Source organism: Dermochelys coriacea, chromosome 7 (assembly GCF_009764565.3).
Source record: "Dermochelys coriacea isolate rDerCor1 chromosome 7, rDerCor1.pri.v4, whole genome shotgun sequence".
Taxonomy (NCBI): domain Eukaryota; kingdom Metazoa; phylum Chordata; order Testudines; family Dermochelyidae; genus Dermochelys; species Dermochelys coriacea.
In genome coordinates this window covers 32,503,097-32,519,617 of record NC_050074.1, presented here as the reverse complement: position 1 = coordinate 32,519,617, position 16,521 = coordinate 32,503,097, and the positions used below count along the sequence as shown (strand labels likewise).

Sequence of the window (16,521 nt, the reverse complement as noted above, 5' to 3'; positions counted from 1 at the left end):
ACTATATCCAGTAGCTGCTGTTGGTGTTGATCTGTAACTCAGAAGAGTGAGGAATAGATCTTCCTGCTGTAGGATTTTCTTGGCTGTCTGTACCACTGTCGCAGCCTCTCCATTCACTTGTGGGTAATGTGGGCTGCTAGTAATATGATCAAAATCATATTTTATTTGGAATGATTTAAATGCTGCTGCAGTGAATTGTGATCCATCCTCCATCACTAGTTGTTCTGGAATACTGAAATGAGCAGAAGTGCTCTTCAGTTTCTCAATAACACTGAGACATGTTATATCTTTCAAGTACATTATTTCTATGTACCTGGAAAAATAGTCCACTATGGCTAGGAAATAATTAATTCTAAATTTGTATAAATTTGCAGCTTGTCTCTTCCATGGTCTCTCTGGTAGGGATGCTTGTACATTGTATGGCTGAGAATTGTCTCTTAAGTTGATTTGTACTGGATCTCCTTTCAAATGTCCAATGTCATCAAGTCCTCCATCAAGGTCTTCCACCTTTCTCACTAGGCCCACGATGGCTGCCACACTGTGGCTGAAAAGGTTGTTGGTCTTTGATCCTTTGATCCACATGCACTCTGAATGCATAGTTTTTGTCTTTGTAAGTTGTTTCTGTGGTGAACTGGCCCAATGCAGTTCAAAATACCTCCAGGGCTAGTCAGAGCTGTGTCAGAGTTAAGCTCCGTGTGGGGTTGAAGGTGATTGTAAGTCACTTCTGAGATGACTATGACATCAGCTCCTGAATCCATTTTAAAGGCAATAGACTTGCCATGAATACTCAGTTTCACTCTCCAGCTAGGTTCTGTTTCATCACAAGTGGTGGATCTCAGAAACAATGGCTCTTGGTTGTCTGTAATATGAATCAACTCCCTGACTGCTTTGGTGTGGCTAACAGTTGCAAAATGTCCATATTTCATACATGTATTACATCAGTGGTTCTCAAACTTTTGTACTTGTGACCCCTTTCATATAGCAAGCCTCTGACTGCGACCCCCCCATAATAAATTTAAAACACTTTTTATATATTTAACACCATTATAAATGCTGGAGGCAAAGCAGGGTTTGGGGTGGAGGCTGACAGCTCGCGATCCCCCAGGTATAACCTCGTGACCCCCTGAGGGGTCTGGATCCCCAGTTTGAGAACCCCTGTATTACACCATGTGCCTCTGGCTGGACATGTATAAACTCTTTGGATATGACTTTTTCACACCTTATGTACGTAGGCTGGAATTTGTCCCTCTTAGACTATGGTGCAGCTGCGCTGCTTTAGAGCTGCTAGTGCAGATGCTCTAAGTCAATGGGAGAGAGTTCTTCTATCAACTTATTTACTTCAGCCCCCATGAGCGGTGAAGCTCTCCCACTGACATAGCTCTGTCCACACCAGTGCTTAGGTTGGTGTAACTTACCTTGCTCTGGGTGGGGGGGTGGCTTATTCACATCCCTGAGTGACATAATTTATACTGATGTAAACTGTAGTGTGTACATAGCCTTAGCCTGGGAGTTTTCTCTCTTCACCTAAGGGGTTTTATGATACTAACTTTTAACGTTCAAGTGTCTGTTTACAGTTTCCAAGCTAGTTTCAGGTTTTTCAGGTATGTCAAGTTGCTCTAGGTTTTGCTGTTTCACCAATTCAGACTGTTTTGCAATTTGAAGAGCTGTGTGTAGGGTTAGATCTATTTTAATTGCTGTAAAGGTTTTTGCCTGTTAACCCAATAGCCACTCTAATGTCTCTAATATTTTCATGTTTTGCATTCCCAAAATCACAGTTTTCAGCCACTGTATGCAGAGCTCTTATAAATGATTCAACATTTTTCTCTGGTTCTTGAATTCTCTGATGAAAACATGCTCTTTCTTAAACCACATTTTAAAAGGATTTAAAGATATGCTCTGCTTGCTTCCCTATAGCATAAAATATAAATGATACCTGTACATCTCCAGTTTCTTTGTGCAGCTTGGTAGCAATGCAAAACCTTGCAAAATATTGTTTTCAGTCTGTCCATTCTTAATGTTTGTCAAAGTTGAAGTTCTCTGGGGCATTGAAGAGTGGCATGCTGTTGAGATCCTATAACCTTTGTTGCTTTGTCCCTTCTGTTTGCAACCTTTGTTGCTGTTTTCCTTCTGTTTCTGTTCTCAGTTTACTTCTGACACCATGTCATGTTTTTCTGTACCAGATATGGACTGGTCACAGAGCTGATTTATACACACCAGATATATTCATCATGAGATCCTTTAACGGTCTGGAAACTATGCCTAAGGTTCGCTTTAAATCAGGTGTTTATGCACAGTGCTGCTTAGTGGCAGAACAGTATAATACAGTTTAGCATTCCATTCCATTATCCCATTTCAAAACCTTCCTTAAAATTCTCGTGTGCTGTTGAGTCCTACAGAAAACATGGCAATGGTTAGGCTGCTAGGCTGTGGTCTCAGCACACCATCATGCTGACTGATATTGTTTCATTGTTTCCTTGTACTCCCCTGTCTGTCTGTATCTATCTGTTCTACTCCCCTGTCTGTCTCCATCTTATAGTGTCTCGAATTAGATAAGTTCGTAGAGGATAGATCCATCAATGGCTATTAGCCAAAATGATCAAGGATGCAACCCCATGCTCTGGGTGTCCTAAGCCTCCAACTGCCAGAAGGTGGGAGTGGATGACAGGGGATGGATCACTTTGTAATTGCCCTATTCTGTTCATTCACTTAGAAGTATTTGGCATTGGCTACTGTCAGAAGACCGGATACTAGCCAAATGGACCATTGGTCTGACCCAGAATGGCTGTTCTTATGTTCTTTATTCTTTATATTGAGGTTATCAGATCTCTGGGGCAGGAACTGTCTCTTAGTTCTGTGTTTTTACAGAGCCTAGCACAGGTCCTACTGAGGTCCTGGTCCAAGATTGGGCCTCCTTGGTGCTACAATACTACTACAACCAGTAATAATAATAATAGTAAGTAATAGGCAGAGATGTTTTAGCCTTGATTCAGCAGGACTCTGGTGTAACTGGGTGCACAGCTATATCATTAGCTTCTGGGAGTGGTGGTGATGTGTGGGTGATTTGCAGTGAAGGATTTGTGTGTTGGGGACACCCATCCTGCTGGGAACTGGGCTGAGGCCCAGCAACTCGTTGTGGTGCTGTGATATATTTAACACCCCTGTTGTCAGGGATCAGTGACTCAGATCAGGCTGATGTTGAGTGGTGACATATTTCACACCACCCTAACTCTGCATTGTGACATATTTGACATGGGGCACAGAGAAGAGGTGACATTCAAACTCCTGGTCTCATCTTCCCCAGCTTTCCCCATATTTTTGCTCTGTAAGGCTATGAGCCAATGACTTATTTCATGTCATGTGGGCAACACGTGCTGATATATTTCATACTGGGGTGCAATAGGTCAGTGACTTATTTTACACACCCCTGATGCTGTGTGGTGACTTATTTCATGCAGTGGTGCCCTGGGCCCGTGATTTATTTCACACCATGTTGATGCTGCAAAGCACATAGTCTGTGTTGCAGGTCTGTGTGCCAGTGACTTATTTCATCCCAGCTGGGCACCATGGCAACAGGATGTTATGGCATATTTCGCTCCACATCGTCCCCAACAGCTCCCCCTCCACCTTGAAACTCCATTGTGTAGGGAGGGGGATGGAGACTAAAGTGTGTGTTCGTGAGAGAGAGGGAGAGAAAACGAGGGTCCTTTGATCACATGACCCAGGTAACATGGCGCTACACTGGGAGGACTCAGACACTAAAGGGGAGAAAGTGCCGGACTTCCGGTCTGGAGCGGAAGTAGCTGGTGGGGGCGTATTGTGCATAGGAGGCAAGACGCCGGTTCCGGGGCTTCCCCGGTGAGTGAATGAGAGGCGGCCCCTCCCCCCCCGCTCAGGTGGGGGCAGCCGTCAGTGGGGGAGGGGAGAGTGGCGGCGGCGGCGGCGGCGGAAGTGCCCCCCGGGGCAGGAGAAGTGAACGGGGCTGCGGGGCTGGCGGGGAGGCAGGAGCAGGAAGGGATGGGGCTGGGGAGCAGCCAGCAGATGAATTTGGGGGAGGGGGGTCGAACTAGCAGAGGGCAAAGAGGGGGTGAGAGGGGAGGGCTCGGGAAGGCAGCTGGGGGGGGGGGAAGGGGCTGTGAGGGGACAAATATCCCACCCCTTGCAAAGGTCCCCAGGCCGTGCTAACAGCTCTGTAGTGCTATCCATTGCAGAGTGGTGACTGGGTGAAACCCGGGGAATAAGCAGGGCAGTTTACAAAGCTTTAGAGCCGGGGAAAACTTCTCGGCTCGCCGTTCTCGGCCAAACCTCTTAAGGCTGAATCTTGTTTTGTTTTTTCCCCTTGAACCCTATGGCCTGGAATCTTTCTCAACCAATCATGTTGCTTCTCTTTGCCCTGCCTCTATTTTTAAAAACGATAATCCTAGACACATATCAACACTTAAAGGGCTTTACTAACACTAATCCTTCATTATACACAGCCCAGGTCCTGGTTTTCAGGAGCGAGGCATATCTGAGTGCTGTTGTGAAGGAAGCTGAGAGAGGCTAGTTATTTTTTTAGGGTCACAGGTTAACACTAGACCTGTGGTTACTTGAAAGATCATATGTTCAGCTATAGGCATCTGTTAATTAGGGGGCCGCCATATTTGGGACTCGTGAGAACGTGAATACTGACTTTGTCTCTGTGTCCCGCGACCAGGAGGCACCTTTCCTCCCTTTGCTCCTTGAACTGAGGCTGCTAATAAAATTGGTGGTGCTTTTGTGGCTGCCTGTCCAGTGGGAGTGGGACTGAGAATTAAGTTGTATCATGTGGGGCCACTGAACGAGTGTCAGATGGAAAACAGTTTGACACTGGCCACTGCCAGAGACTGGATATTGGACTAGATGGAGCTTGGAGCTGGTCCAATCTGACAGTAACTATTCCTATATATTCAGCCACTCCTGACATGGGTCATATTTGAAATCAGTGTGCTAAAGGTGGAATAATCTGAGCCAGTTTGTGTCTCTCCCCCAGCCTCCTGTCCTTGCTCCTAGAGACAGACAGGAGCTCCTAAGCTAAAGGTGAAAGGCTTCATACCCCATTCCTGCTCTTCTGAGACATCCTTGCTTCACCACTCATGTGTGTTTATGTTGGAAACTATCCTTGTTGTATGCCAGCATCTGCAATCAGACAGTGGTATCTCCCTTGCTTCTAGCAATGCAGTCTGATCTCACCCTCTTCTGGAGTGGAGACAGGCTAAGCACACCCCCATCCTTGCTTAAAGAAAAGGAGGACTTTGTGGCACCTTAGAGGCTAACAAATTTATTTGAGCATAAGTTTTCGTGAGCTACAGCTCACTTCATCGGATGCATCCTTGCTTGTTTGTGCTGCTTCCTCCCTAGAATAATTGTATCCTCAAGCCGTCCTGAGCTAGTCTGCTACTAGCCATTTGATTAGGGCCATGTGCTGTAACACCTCTACCCAAAGGGCATGTTATGCTTGGTAACTTTTCCTAACACCTGAAGCCACCTGCCTTGCCAGACTCTTCAGCAGCTGTGTCTAGGCTGATGGCAGTGAGCTGAGCGGAGTAGGGAGGCTAGACACAGCAGCTGAGCCAGGTCTCCTTGGGGCAGGGGATCTGCCCGGCACAAAACGTGGCCCCCAAACTCTGTTCTAGTCTGGGAGGGGGACGGGGCCTCTCTCTTGCTGCTTTCTGATCTAGGAGGCAAGATGGCGCCATCATGCGGCTTCAGTAGGAATGGGGGGGCCGGGGACGGACGGGGGGGACCGCGATCAAATGATTTACACGATGGTCCCGCCGTCACTGGAGCAGTGTTTTTTCCCCTCCGCCTCCCCATACTTTTTGGCAAGAGCGATGGTGATCACGTGTCCCAAATATGGCGGCGCCCTAATCGCTTCCGCCCCTGGTGCTGGACTTCCTGGGGGTGGCCGGAAGTGAGCGCCCGCCATCTTGTTTCTGTGGTTTGGGGGCAACAGCTGGCCTCTATCGGGAGCTGCGCTGCTTTAGGCCTCCCGGACTCTTCCGCCCTCCTCCGCGGTGAGTCCAGGCGAACGGGACGGGAAGGAGCCCGAGGGATCACGGTCCCGGGCTGGTTTGTGCTCAGTGCGCAATGCGGGGATGGTATCATCGGGAAACCCGGGGGCGGTGCCGTTGAGGGACGTTGGGGAGCACCGTGGACTGAGGCGGGGCAGAGGCCCCTGGCCCGGTGGAGACCCCGAGAGGCCTGGTCACGAGGCTAAGGGTTTCCTGCCTGTCCCGCAAGTTCGCAGCCCCCTGCTTCGAGCCACGCCCCCTCCCTGCCCCAGGGCAACCAGGCTCCTCGCCTAGCCCCCGTTCCTGCCCCAGTGGAGGCGTTGAGGTCACTGCAGGTGGCGAAGACCTCTGAGATCCTGCCTGTCTTATCCACTTCTCTAGCACCCATCGCCGTGCTGAGTTTTCCCCAGTGGAGGAGGTGCAGATTGTGTGTCTGGGCTGCACGCTGCCAAAGCTAAGCAGCTACGGGTTTACTACGGGTTTCATTGTAGTTGCTAGCCTGTATAGGCCATCCACTTCCATAAGCAACTGTGGAAATAGCCTCAGGGTTCCCAGTCCAGCTTTGTTCTGTCAACCCCATGCAGGCAGCTGGGTTTTCTGCTGATCACTGTTGTACATTCGTGGTGTTATAAGGTATTAGGTAAAGTGCCATACATTTATGATGTACCAATCAGACACATCTCCTGCCGTTGAGAGCTTGGTCGAGGAGAGCTTAGAGAGCACAAATCAGACACATCCCTACCCCAGGAGAGCTTGATCTAGGAGAGCGTTAGCAAGCACAATTGAGACCATCCCCACCCCTAGAGAGCTTGGTATTCGGGCTTTCAAGCAATTAAAAAAATTAATTGCAACTAATTGCACGATTAATCGTACTCTTAAACAACCCATAGAATACCATTATTTTGGATGTTTACTACATTTTCAAATACATTTTAGTTACAATACAGAATACAAAGTGTACAGTGCTCACTTGATATTTTTTTATTACAACTATTTGCAGTGTAAAAAAACAATTTTATTTTTCAATTCACCTCATACAAGTACTGTGTATTGCAATCTCTTTATCATGAAAGTTGGAGTTATAAATGTAGAATTATGTAAAAAACTGCATTCAAAAACAGAACAGTGTGAAACTTTAGAGCCCACAAGTCCACTCAGTCCTATCTGTTGTTCAGCCAATCACTCAGACAAACAAGGTTGGTTTACAATTCTGGCAGGAGATAATATTGCCTGCTTCTGTTTACAATGTCATCTGAAAGTGAGAACAGGCATTCGCATGCGTGGTTGTAGCTGGTGTTGCAAGATATTTTATGTGCCAGATGTGCTAAAGATTCATAATGGACCATTAATGCTCAACCACCATTCAGAGGACATGCTTCCATGCTGATGTTGGGTTCTGCTTGATAACGATCCAGAGCAGTGTGGACTGACTCATGTTCATTTGCATCATCTGAGTCAGATGCCACCAGCAGAAGGTTAATTTTCTTTTTTGGTAGTTTGGATTCTGTAGTTTCTGCATCAGAGTATTGTTCTTTTTAAGACTTCTAAAAGCATGCTCCACATCTCATCCCTCTCAGATTTTGGATGGCACTTCAGATTCTTAAACCTTGGGTTGAGTGCTGTAACTATTTTAGAAATCTCACATTGGTACCTTCTTCTGCTGTGAAATTGTTCTTAAAATGAACATGTGCTGGGTCATCATCCAAGACTGCTATAACATGAAATACATGCAGAATGCAGGTGAACCTAGCAGAAGACATACATCTCCCCCACCCCCCCCCCCCAGGAGTACAGCCACAAATTTATTTAACTTGTTATTTTTTTTAATGAGCATGGATGTCCTCTGGAATGGTGACTGAAGCATGGAAGGGGCATACAAATGTTTAGCATATCTGACCATGTAAATACCTTGCAACACCTTTCAGGTGACATTGTATTATAAGAAGCAGGCAACATTATCTCCCATCAATGTAAACAAACTTGTTTGTCTTAGCGATTTGCAGAATAAGTAGTAGGACTGAGAGGACTTGTAGGCTCTAAAGTTTTACACTGTTTTGTTTGAATGCAGTTATATATCCAAAAAAAAATCTGCATTTGTAAGTTACACTTTCATGATAAAGAGATTGCACTTCAGTACTTGTATGAGGTGAATTGAAAAACACTATTTCTTTTATCATTTTTACAGTGCATATATTTGTAATAAAAATAATATAAAGTGAGCACTGTGCACTTTGTATTCTATGTTGTAATTGAAATCAATTTTGAAAACGTAAAAAAAATCCAAAAATATTTAATACATTTCAATTGGTATTCTATTGTGGTAAGTGCAATTAATCGTGATAATTTTTTGAGTTAACCTCACACAATTAACTGTGATTGACAGCCCTACTTGGTGTCACTGTGATAGCCTTGAACGTAAGCAGGAAATAACTCTTCTCCCTCTGTCTCTCAGTGGAGTTTGCTGTGGGTGATTCTCGAGAGCATTGCAGGCTGGAAGTGCAGCCTCTTGCCATGGTGAAGATCTTCGTGGGAGGGGTTTCCCCTTCCGTCACAGTGGATGAGCTGAAGAAGCTCTTCGAGCAGGTATGGACAGGTGAACGAGTGTGACATCCTGAAGAATTTTGCCTTTGTGCACATGGAGAAGGAGGATGAGGCCACAAGGCCATCAGCGAGCTGCACAAGCAGGAGTTCTACGGGGCCCACCTGACGGTGGAGTACGCCACCTCCAAGATCCGTAACGCCACCCAAGATCTATGTGGGCAATGTCTCCAGCAAGGCCACGACAGCCAGATCAAGGAGCTCTTTGAGAAGTTTGGCAAGGTGGTGGAGTGCGACATTGTCAAGAACTATGCCTTTGTCCACATGGCCAAGGAGAGGGAAGCCATGGATGCCATCTTGAACCTCAACGACATGCCTCTGGAGGACCAGAAGATCTTTGTAACGCTGTCCAAGAGCAACAACTCGCTCAAGACAACCAAGGGGACCTCTGTGCCGCCTCCACCCCCCCCCAGCTACTACTTCCCCAGGGGGCGCATCCCCCTGCCACCACCTCCATATACCCCCTATGTGCCCCGATCTTGGTATGACCGGGAATATTACGACCGCTATGCCTATGAGCTCTACGACCGGGCGATGACTGCCAGGACAGCATACGAGAGGGCCCTGCCACCCTCCGCCCTCTACCCCCACCGCATACAGAGAGAGGAGCCCGGTGGGCAGGCGGACGACCGCTGCGGTGGCCCAATATACCGATCCCTACGCTGCTGCGGTTGCCGCCCAGACATACAGCCAAGTGTACAACCAGACGGGTTATGCAGCAGTAGCGGCTGCTGCCGCAGCAGCCGCTACCTACTCCCAGTACAGCATGGGTGCTACCTACAGTGCAGGGGAGTGCTATGAGAAATACAGCAACGGCTATGCCACTCAATATGCCCAGACGTACTAATCTTACTGGGCTCATAGTAGTAAGTGACCAGAGATCTTAGCTTCGGTGGGGGGCGGGCGGCATTGGGGTGGAGGAGTAACTAGCCATAGAACCCCTTACTGGCACGTTTTTTTTATGGGTAAGGGAGTGCCACTCCTCCCTAAGTAGCTCTCTGATGCCATCCACAGAGGGTAGAGGTACCATGCCTCCTGAAGGCGGTAAATAGGCTCCTATGAACTAGAGAACCTTTTGTGTGTGTGTGTGTGTTTTTATATATATAAAATATAGTCTAGATTTCCTTTGAAGGTCAAGTAGCGCTGGCGAGAAGTTTGCCTCCCTCCCTCCCCGTTAAGAAATTAACCTGCTTCCTTTTTCCTTCAGTCTTTTCAATGCTCCAACTTTCCAAGGTTTGTTAGGTTGCATCTTTTCTCTACTTCCCCCCTCATCCCCTTTCCCTCCTGTTTCCTTTCCTCGTGGTTGGTGGTTGGTTTGGTCTCTAAGAAAATAATCCCAGTTTGGAAGATCTGTCGCCCACCGTGACAAACTGTCCACTGCAATTCTGCACTGAAAGCCAAGGCGATTCTGCTCGTAATTCAGCGCTGATCCTTTCTTGAGTCCCCTCCCATCTCATCAGTTTTAACTGTTGTAATTTGCAGTGCCCTTTTTTTCTTTTTTGCTGGCTAATTCCTCAGCATGGTCTTCCAGTGTTGTGCATTGCGGAGCGGAGTTTTGAAATGTGTGTCTCTAGATCCGTAGCTAGGACTGGAGGGCAGGAGGGGTGCCTTGTTCTGTTTCTGTACCTCAATATGACAAAAGGAAGTGGATTTTTTTTGGTGCATCCAAAATCTGTCCGTGTCACGGCTTCTTTTTCCCTTTTCATTTTTTTACATTGATGATTAAACAGCTTGTACAGAACTTCCTGGCGTCTCGTCGTCAAATCAGCTGCTGCGTCGCTTTACGTGCGCCCAGCCCTCTGTCCGGCTCTTCTTTCTCTGCCTCTCTCTCCTCTGTGCCTGGCAAATGGCAAAACTGACACCCCGATTTTGCTTGACCTTATCGCGCTGCCTATTCTGCTGCGGTTGCCTCAGTTAATGGAGCGACCCTCTTCCCTTCCTGTCTCTGTGTGCCCTCCCCATGGCAAGTGACTTGTTAGCAACCCCACAGGCTGCCTAGGTTTCCCTCCTGCCTTCTGGCCGCAGCATTCCTCTGCTCTAACTTAGGAAGGGCATCTGTAACTCTGACCTGTTGCAAGCCCCTTATCTGCTATTCCTGTTGTTGCCAACTCCCCCCCGCCCACACACATTTGTTTAGACCTCACTTGTCAGGTATCTAACATTGTAACCCTTTTTCTCCCCCCCCATTGATTTTTTTTTTTCTCCATACACAGCCCGGTGCTCGGAGGCGTAAGGGGGAAAGGGATCTCGGCTGCAAAGGTGCAGGCAGAGCTGATTCAAGACAGCGCAATGCCTTTAACCACCACCCCGCTGAAGGAAGCGTGAAGCCTCCACTACAAGCTTGAGTGAATATACCACTCCCCTTGTCCCCTACCTGCGCTTCTTCCTCTTCTGGTGCTCTTGGGTTAGCCATTCAGCAGTCCAGAGGGCACCCTCTGGTGAGAGCGCAAGGCTAGCAGGACTCATGGGTTCTATTCCTAGCAACTCCCTTCCCCTCCCTGTGCCTCGGTTTCCCCACAGCAGAGATTGCGTTTAAATCTTTGGGTAAGCACTATATATGCAAAGAGATCTTGGCTTCTTGATGGGGATGCTGCCTCCACCCATCTAAAGCGCTCCACCCCAACCCCACCCCTTGTGATGTACTCTGGCTAGTTCATGTTCCTGCCCTTACTGGGTTTGAAGATCCAGGGACAGACCCACTCCTTAACACATGCATGTCTCAGCCTGGGGATCGCTTTGGTCATTCCAGATCCCCCTGCATGCATCCGCTTAGGGCTAGCACACCCTGCCTCCATTTGCTTTTTAGTAGCTGTCTTCAGTTGCCAGAGACGATGGCATAGGAATCCATTGTGCTGCTGAATAGTCGGCTTGAGCTGCTTTCTCTCCTAGGAGCAGACTCTGGGCCGAACATGGTCACCGGCTGGGGCCAGGAATTGCACCCCCCATTGGTACAGCATTGGGTAATGCCTTCTACTGATGTGGGATACGTAACTAGGTGGACCACTGGTGTGTGAGAGAAGTGATAGAGAGACCCTTTCATTCCCCCCGCAGCAAGTCTGGGAGGTGAAGTGGGAGCATCAGAAAAAAAACAGCCAACAGGGTAAACGTCTCCCTCTGGCATCTGTTCATGGCAGATTGAGGTAAGGCAGAAAGACCTTCCTGATGAGTGTTTGAGCCTGTGTTTATTGAAGATGATGTTGTGAGCAGGGGAGTGGGGTACTGGGGGGAATGGTGTAGTGGTTAGAGCAGGGAGAGTCTACCACTATAAGCTTGTAGACAGATCACTTCCCCTCCCTGCATCAGTTTCCCCATGTGTGACTGAGGGTTCCTTTCAGTGCCTGGAGAGCCTCTAATGGAAGGGGCTGTAGACGCACCATTGCCATTCAGCCCAGGCTCAAAGGGCAGACTCCTTCCATTCCCTGACCAAGGGGGGGTGGGATGATGTGTCCCAAGAACACGATTTGGAAGAGCCCGCAGCTCGGGAAGCCGCTCTGAGTGTCCAATCAGAACTGTCTAGATCTGGCTGTGGGGGAGCATTAGGGAGCAAGTCTTAGTTCCATAACCATCCAAAGAGGGAGCGCGGTATCTGCTTTCAGCACAGTTCATGGACAGACATTTGTCAGCCTGACTTCTGAGCCATCTTGTTGGGACTGTCAAGTCTGCTGACTCCCCAGAGTCCTTGGAGCCGGCAGCCGTGCGCCCTCCGAGCTCTGTGTTTAAATCTGTGCATTCTACGCTGAAGGCCAGCTATTAACCCAAACCCTTCCAGGCCAATGGGAAACTAAAGGGCAGGGTGCAAAGCCCCTTGATCCTTTTAGAAACTCAGGAAAGAGGGGCTAGTGAATCTAACTCCCCCGTCTATTCTAGATTGACCTTATCCCAAAGAGACCTTACATCAAGGTAACCCCCAGACCAGGAACTCTTTTGGCCTCAGATGAAATGTCAGGGGAAGAGCAGGATTTCTGGAGGACCCACCAAGCATCCTGCTAGCAGAGGTGAAAGATGACTTGAGGGATTCCCTGAAGATCGCCCAGTCTCTTCTCTCTAACCACTGTGAGCCTTAAACACCTATGGGGACTCCAGCCTGAGATGAAGCAGGAGGTAAGCGGTTTTCTCCCCCCTTCCCTTTCACTTGCACTCCAAGAGGAAGGAACAGTCGTGTGCTTCTATCACCGAGAGCACAAGATCTGGGTTCTGGTCCCTGGTTCTGGCACTGACCTCAGGACAAGTCTGTGGATCTCCTCTTTAAAAGGGGGAAGGGTTGATTCAAGTTTGGTTAAGATCTCCACTGGCTGGTGCTGAGTCAAGTAGTATTAGAAATCCCTGCCGCGGAGAGGTTATGTTCTGAAAACGTGCCACTTGCCTTACTGTGGTAATCTAGTTTAGGTCTTTATATGGTTCCCATAGTGACTTGATCATGTCTGCAGCTGGGGTGGAGATTTGAGAGTAGAGCAGACTTTAATCTCACAGACAAAGGCAGAACAAGAGCCAATTGGTGGATGTTGAAACGAGACAAATTCAGACTGGAAATAAGGCAAATTTTTAACCCCGAGAGGAATTAGCCAGTGGACATAGGGACGTTGTGGATTCTCCATCACTTGGAGTCTTTAAGTCAAGACTGGCTCTCTTTCCTAAATCTGCGCTGTACCTCACACAAATTACAGGCGTGATGCAGGAAAAGGGATTCTCTGACCTATAGTATGCAGGAGGTGAATCTCGATGATCAGAATGGGCCGTTCTGGTCTTCAAAGCAGTGAATCATTTCCGCAGTATGTGAGCATCTCAGTTTTGAATGGATTTATCTTCCCAACACCTCTGTGAGGCAGGGCAGCGCTGTTCTCCCCACTTTACAGGTGGGGAAACTGAGGCATAAAGCAACTAAATGACTCTGCCAAGTTCACACAGGCAGACTGGCAGAGTAGGGACTCAAACCCAGGTCTCCTGACTCCCAGTCCAGCACCTGAGCCTTAAGATCATTCTTCATCTTCTAAGTTACGTAACATTAGGGTTGCCTTCTTGAAGAAATACAGACCCTTGGCTCTGGTTAGGTGGCCCTACTAGTGCCATGAACTCAGGCTGAGTGTGGGGTGAATGCGGCCTAAGGTGAACATACAGCTCTAGGGCAGCTGACAGTTCCCAGCTTCAATTCCTTGGCACTACTGCATCAAAATGGGTGTGTGCTCCTCTTCCTTATCAACCCAAACAGGAAGGGGCAGATTGAGGTAAACCCAGGCCTTTGGCACAACAGACCACCCACAACATGATCCGTGTGTGGAATGGCTTGGCGATGACAAGAACTGAAAGGAAGCCTGGAGCTGGGGAGCCTCCAGCTGAAATTCTCTTCTCTTCTTACTCTCTCCTAGAGCAGAGTGGATTGGGCCTTCTCTCTCTCTCTCTCTCTCTCTCTCTCTGTGTCTCTCTCTTTCCCTCCCAGCCCAACTCCACCATCCCTTGTTCTCCGAAAGCAGCGAGCTCCGTCCCTGCCACAGTGCTCTGGATGCTGTCGGAAGGCTCCCTGCTCGGTGAGATTCTCCACACCTCCTGGCTGCTGGGTAACGGGCGACGGGCGCAAACTCAGCCTTGGCCCGGCTCTGCCTGGGAAGATCTGCATGGAGCTAGAAGTTGGGAGAGGTCTTTCCCTGTGATCATGACTAGTGCTTGGGGTGGGATTGATCTTTCAAGGTGTTGAGAACTATCATCACCTGGTGGGTGGGATGCCAGCTTGTAGGGCTGGCATGGTTTGCATCATGGGCAGCTTTCTCCATCTAGGGGTGTTGGGACAGGAGGGAATTCTCTGGCGTAAAGATCCAGGTTGTCCCCATTTCCTCCTGGGTGATAAGATTCTTCCTGCAGCCTTTGGTTTGGGTGAGACTGGTGGGGGCAGCCTTGCATCTTCGCTCTATACCAAGGCAGCTCAGATTTGGCGGAGCCTCTTCTCTGCCTCAGAAAGATCTCTAAACCGCTGCTTCTAGGTGGGAGTCACCTTGCTTCCTTGTCTAACCCGGGGCCTTGACCAACACCACAGCTTCCCTCCTTGATCTCTGCCCCCTGACATGGGGGGGTCCCGCATCAGAGATGGAGCCAACAGAGCTCGTGTGTGGGACAAGAACAGAGGCGTGTCTACCCACCAGGCACCTTCAGCAGTAGTCTTGACTCCCTGTTCATTGCAATTGGCTCCAGCAGAGAAGAATGAGTGCGGAGACTGCAGGCTCCTCTGCATTGGATGAGCATGGCGAGCTGCTCCTGAGGCTGGTAGGTGTGTGTATGGAGGCCAAGGGCGGGGTAGAAGGCTAGAGCTCAGTGCTTTTTGGGTTGGAGCAGTGGAATACATTCATTTCCTAGGAGGCTCTGAGCAGCAGTAACTATAAAGCCTCTCTCCTTTAGAGATCTGGGTTAAACTTGACCACAGGAGCTACATGAGACAAGTTGAGTTGTTTTGCTGCTCCCCAGTGGACTAACCTCCCCATCCCCCACCCCCAAGATGGCCAGATAGCTAGTGTCAGCTCAGAAGAAGCCCAGGAATGGACTGCTGGAGGTGGAGGATGTTGCTACAGGACATGATTGGGGGCCATTGGCTGCTGTGAGAGAGAGGAGTCTGGGGTGGGTATTGAGGGGGATCAGCAGAGCTGGGAGAGGAAGCCAGGGGACTGTGGGTCAGGATTGAGAGGGACCTTGACAGAACTGTGTAGCGGGGGAGTTGGGCTGGGATAGCTGGGCAGCTGTGGGTTGGGATTAAGGAGCATTGGCAGAGCTGGGACTGGGGGGGGCTTGAAGTGGAGCCCAGCCTGAGATAGGCGCATCGGCAGAACTGTGTGTGGACCCAGAACTGGATTGCCTGCTAGTTCTGTGCAGCGGGTGCTAAGCTGCTGTGACATTTCGCATTGGAACTCCATCAACACTAGGGGCAGCCCCCTCTGCAGAAACCTAGCATCTCTGAGAACAGTTGGCTTCTGCTGTATCAATGACCATTGGCTACCTGGCTCCAGCCCTCATCCAAGGCCCAAACTGCACTTGAGTGAAATTTGTCGCCCTGGCATAGGGCTCTGGGATTGGTGGGTGGCACCTGGTACAGCATCACACAGGTAGGGGCTGTAGGGGCAACACTCGGGACTAATAAACATCCTTGTTTTAAGTAGCAGTTGGGCTGGCGGCTGATTATTTCGTGTCTACCTCGGTCCGTGGTTCCCTGCTAGTCACTGAAGAGGGCCTGCTGGCTTTGCTAATGGGCTCCTCTTTGAGGAGTCACAGACCTTGAAAACTTCCTCCCAGCTGATCTCATGCTGCAGGAGGCACCATCCCTCACCTCCCTCTCTTCTCTGTCCATAGAGCTGCTTCTGTGGTGGGACAATGGCCCAATGGTGAGGGTGCTTGGGAGACCTGGGTTTAATTCCCAGCTCTGCCACAGACTCCTGGTGTCACCTTGGGCAGGCCACTCAGTCTCAGTTTTCACCATCTGGACAATGGGGATAATATCGCAGCACTGCCTCATGATGGGGAAGTGGGAATAGAGGTGAGGCTTCAAAGCACCCAGATGAAGGTAATCCCTGGCTCTTAAGAGCAGATCTCAGAGCACTTTACAAAGCAGATCAGAATCATGACCCCCATTCAGGGGGACTGTGAAGCACAGAGAGGAAACGTGACTTGCCCAAGGCCACCCAGCAGGCCAGTGGCAGAGCCCCACTCTCCTGAGTCCTAGTCCAGTGCATGATCCCCTGGACCACACAGGCTCTCCTAATGGGGACCAGATAAGTACCTTAGATGGTCAGAAGTACAGAACAGTTGGTGTTAGAGTGCCACCTACCCGAGAGCAAGGAGAAGGGGAATCCTATATAATGGGAAAGGCTACTTCTGTAGCTAGACTGACTCCACCTCCCTCTTCTTCCAGTAGCCTTTG

At 49.2% G+C, this 16,521-nt stretch overlaps 1 protein-coding gene across 1 annotated transcript; it reads left to right on the top strand.

The window, feature by feature from the left end:
- The first annotated feature begins 8,482 nt into the window (after nucleotides 1-8,482).
- On the top strand, nucleotides 8,483-15,765 carry LOC119858659 (RNA-binding protein 4.1-like). The gene is given in 9 exon segments (XM_043518305.1): nucleotides 8,483-8,612; nucleotides 8,614-8,680; nucleotides 8,683-8,774; nucleotides 8,776-8,812; nucleotides 8,815-9,197; nucleotides 9,199-9,493; nucleotides 10,841-10,972; nucleotides 11,517-11,767; nucleotides 12,495-15,765. Coding segments are annotated over 6 exon segments (927 nt in total). The 5' UTR covers nucleotides 8,483-8,540; the 3' UTR covers nucleotides 9,475-9,493; nucleotides 10,841-10,972; nucleotides 11,517-11,767; nucleotides 12,495-15,765.
- Nucleotides 15,766-16,521: the final 756 nt, after the last annotated feature.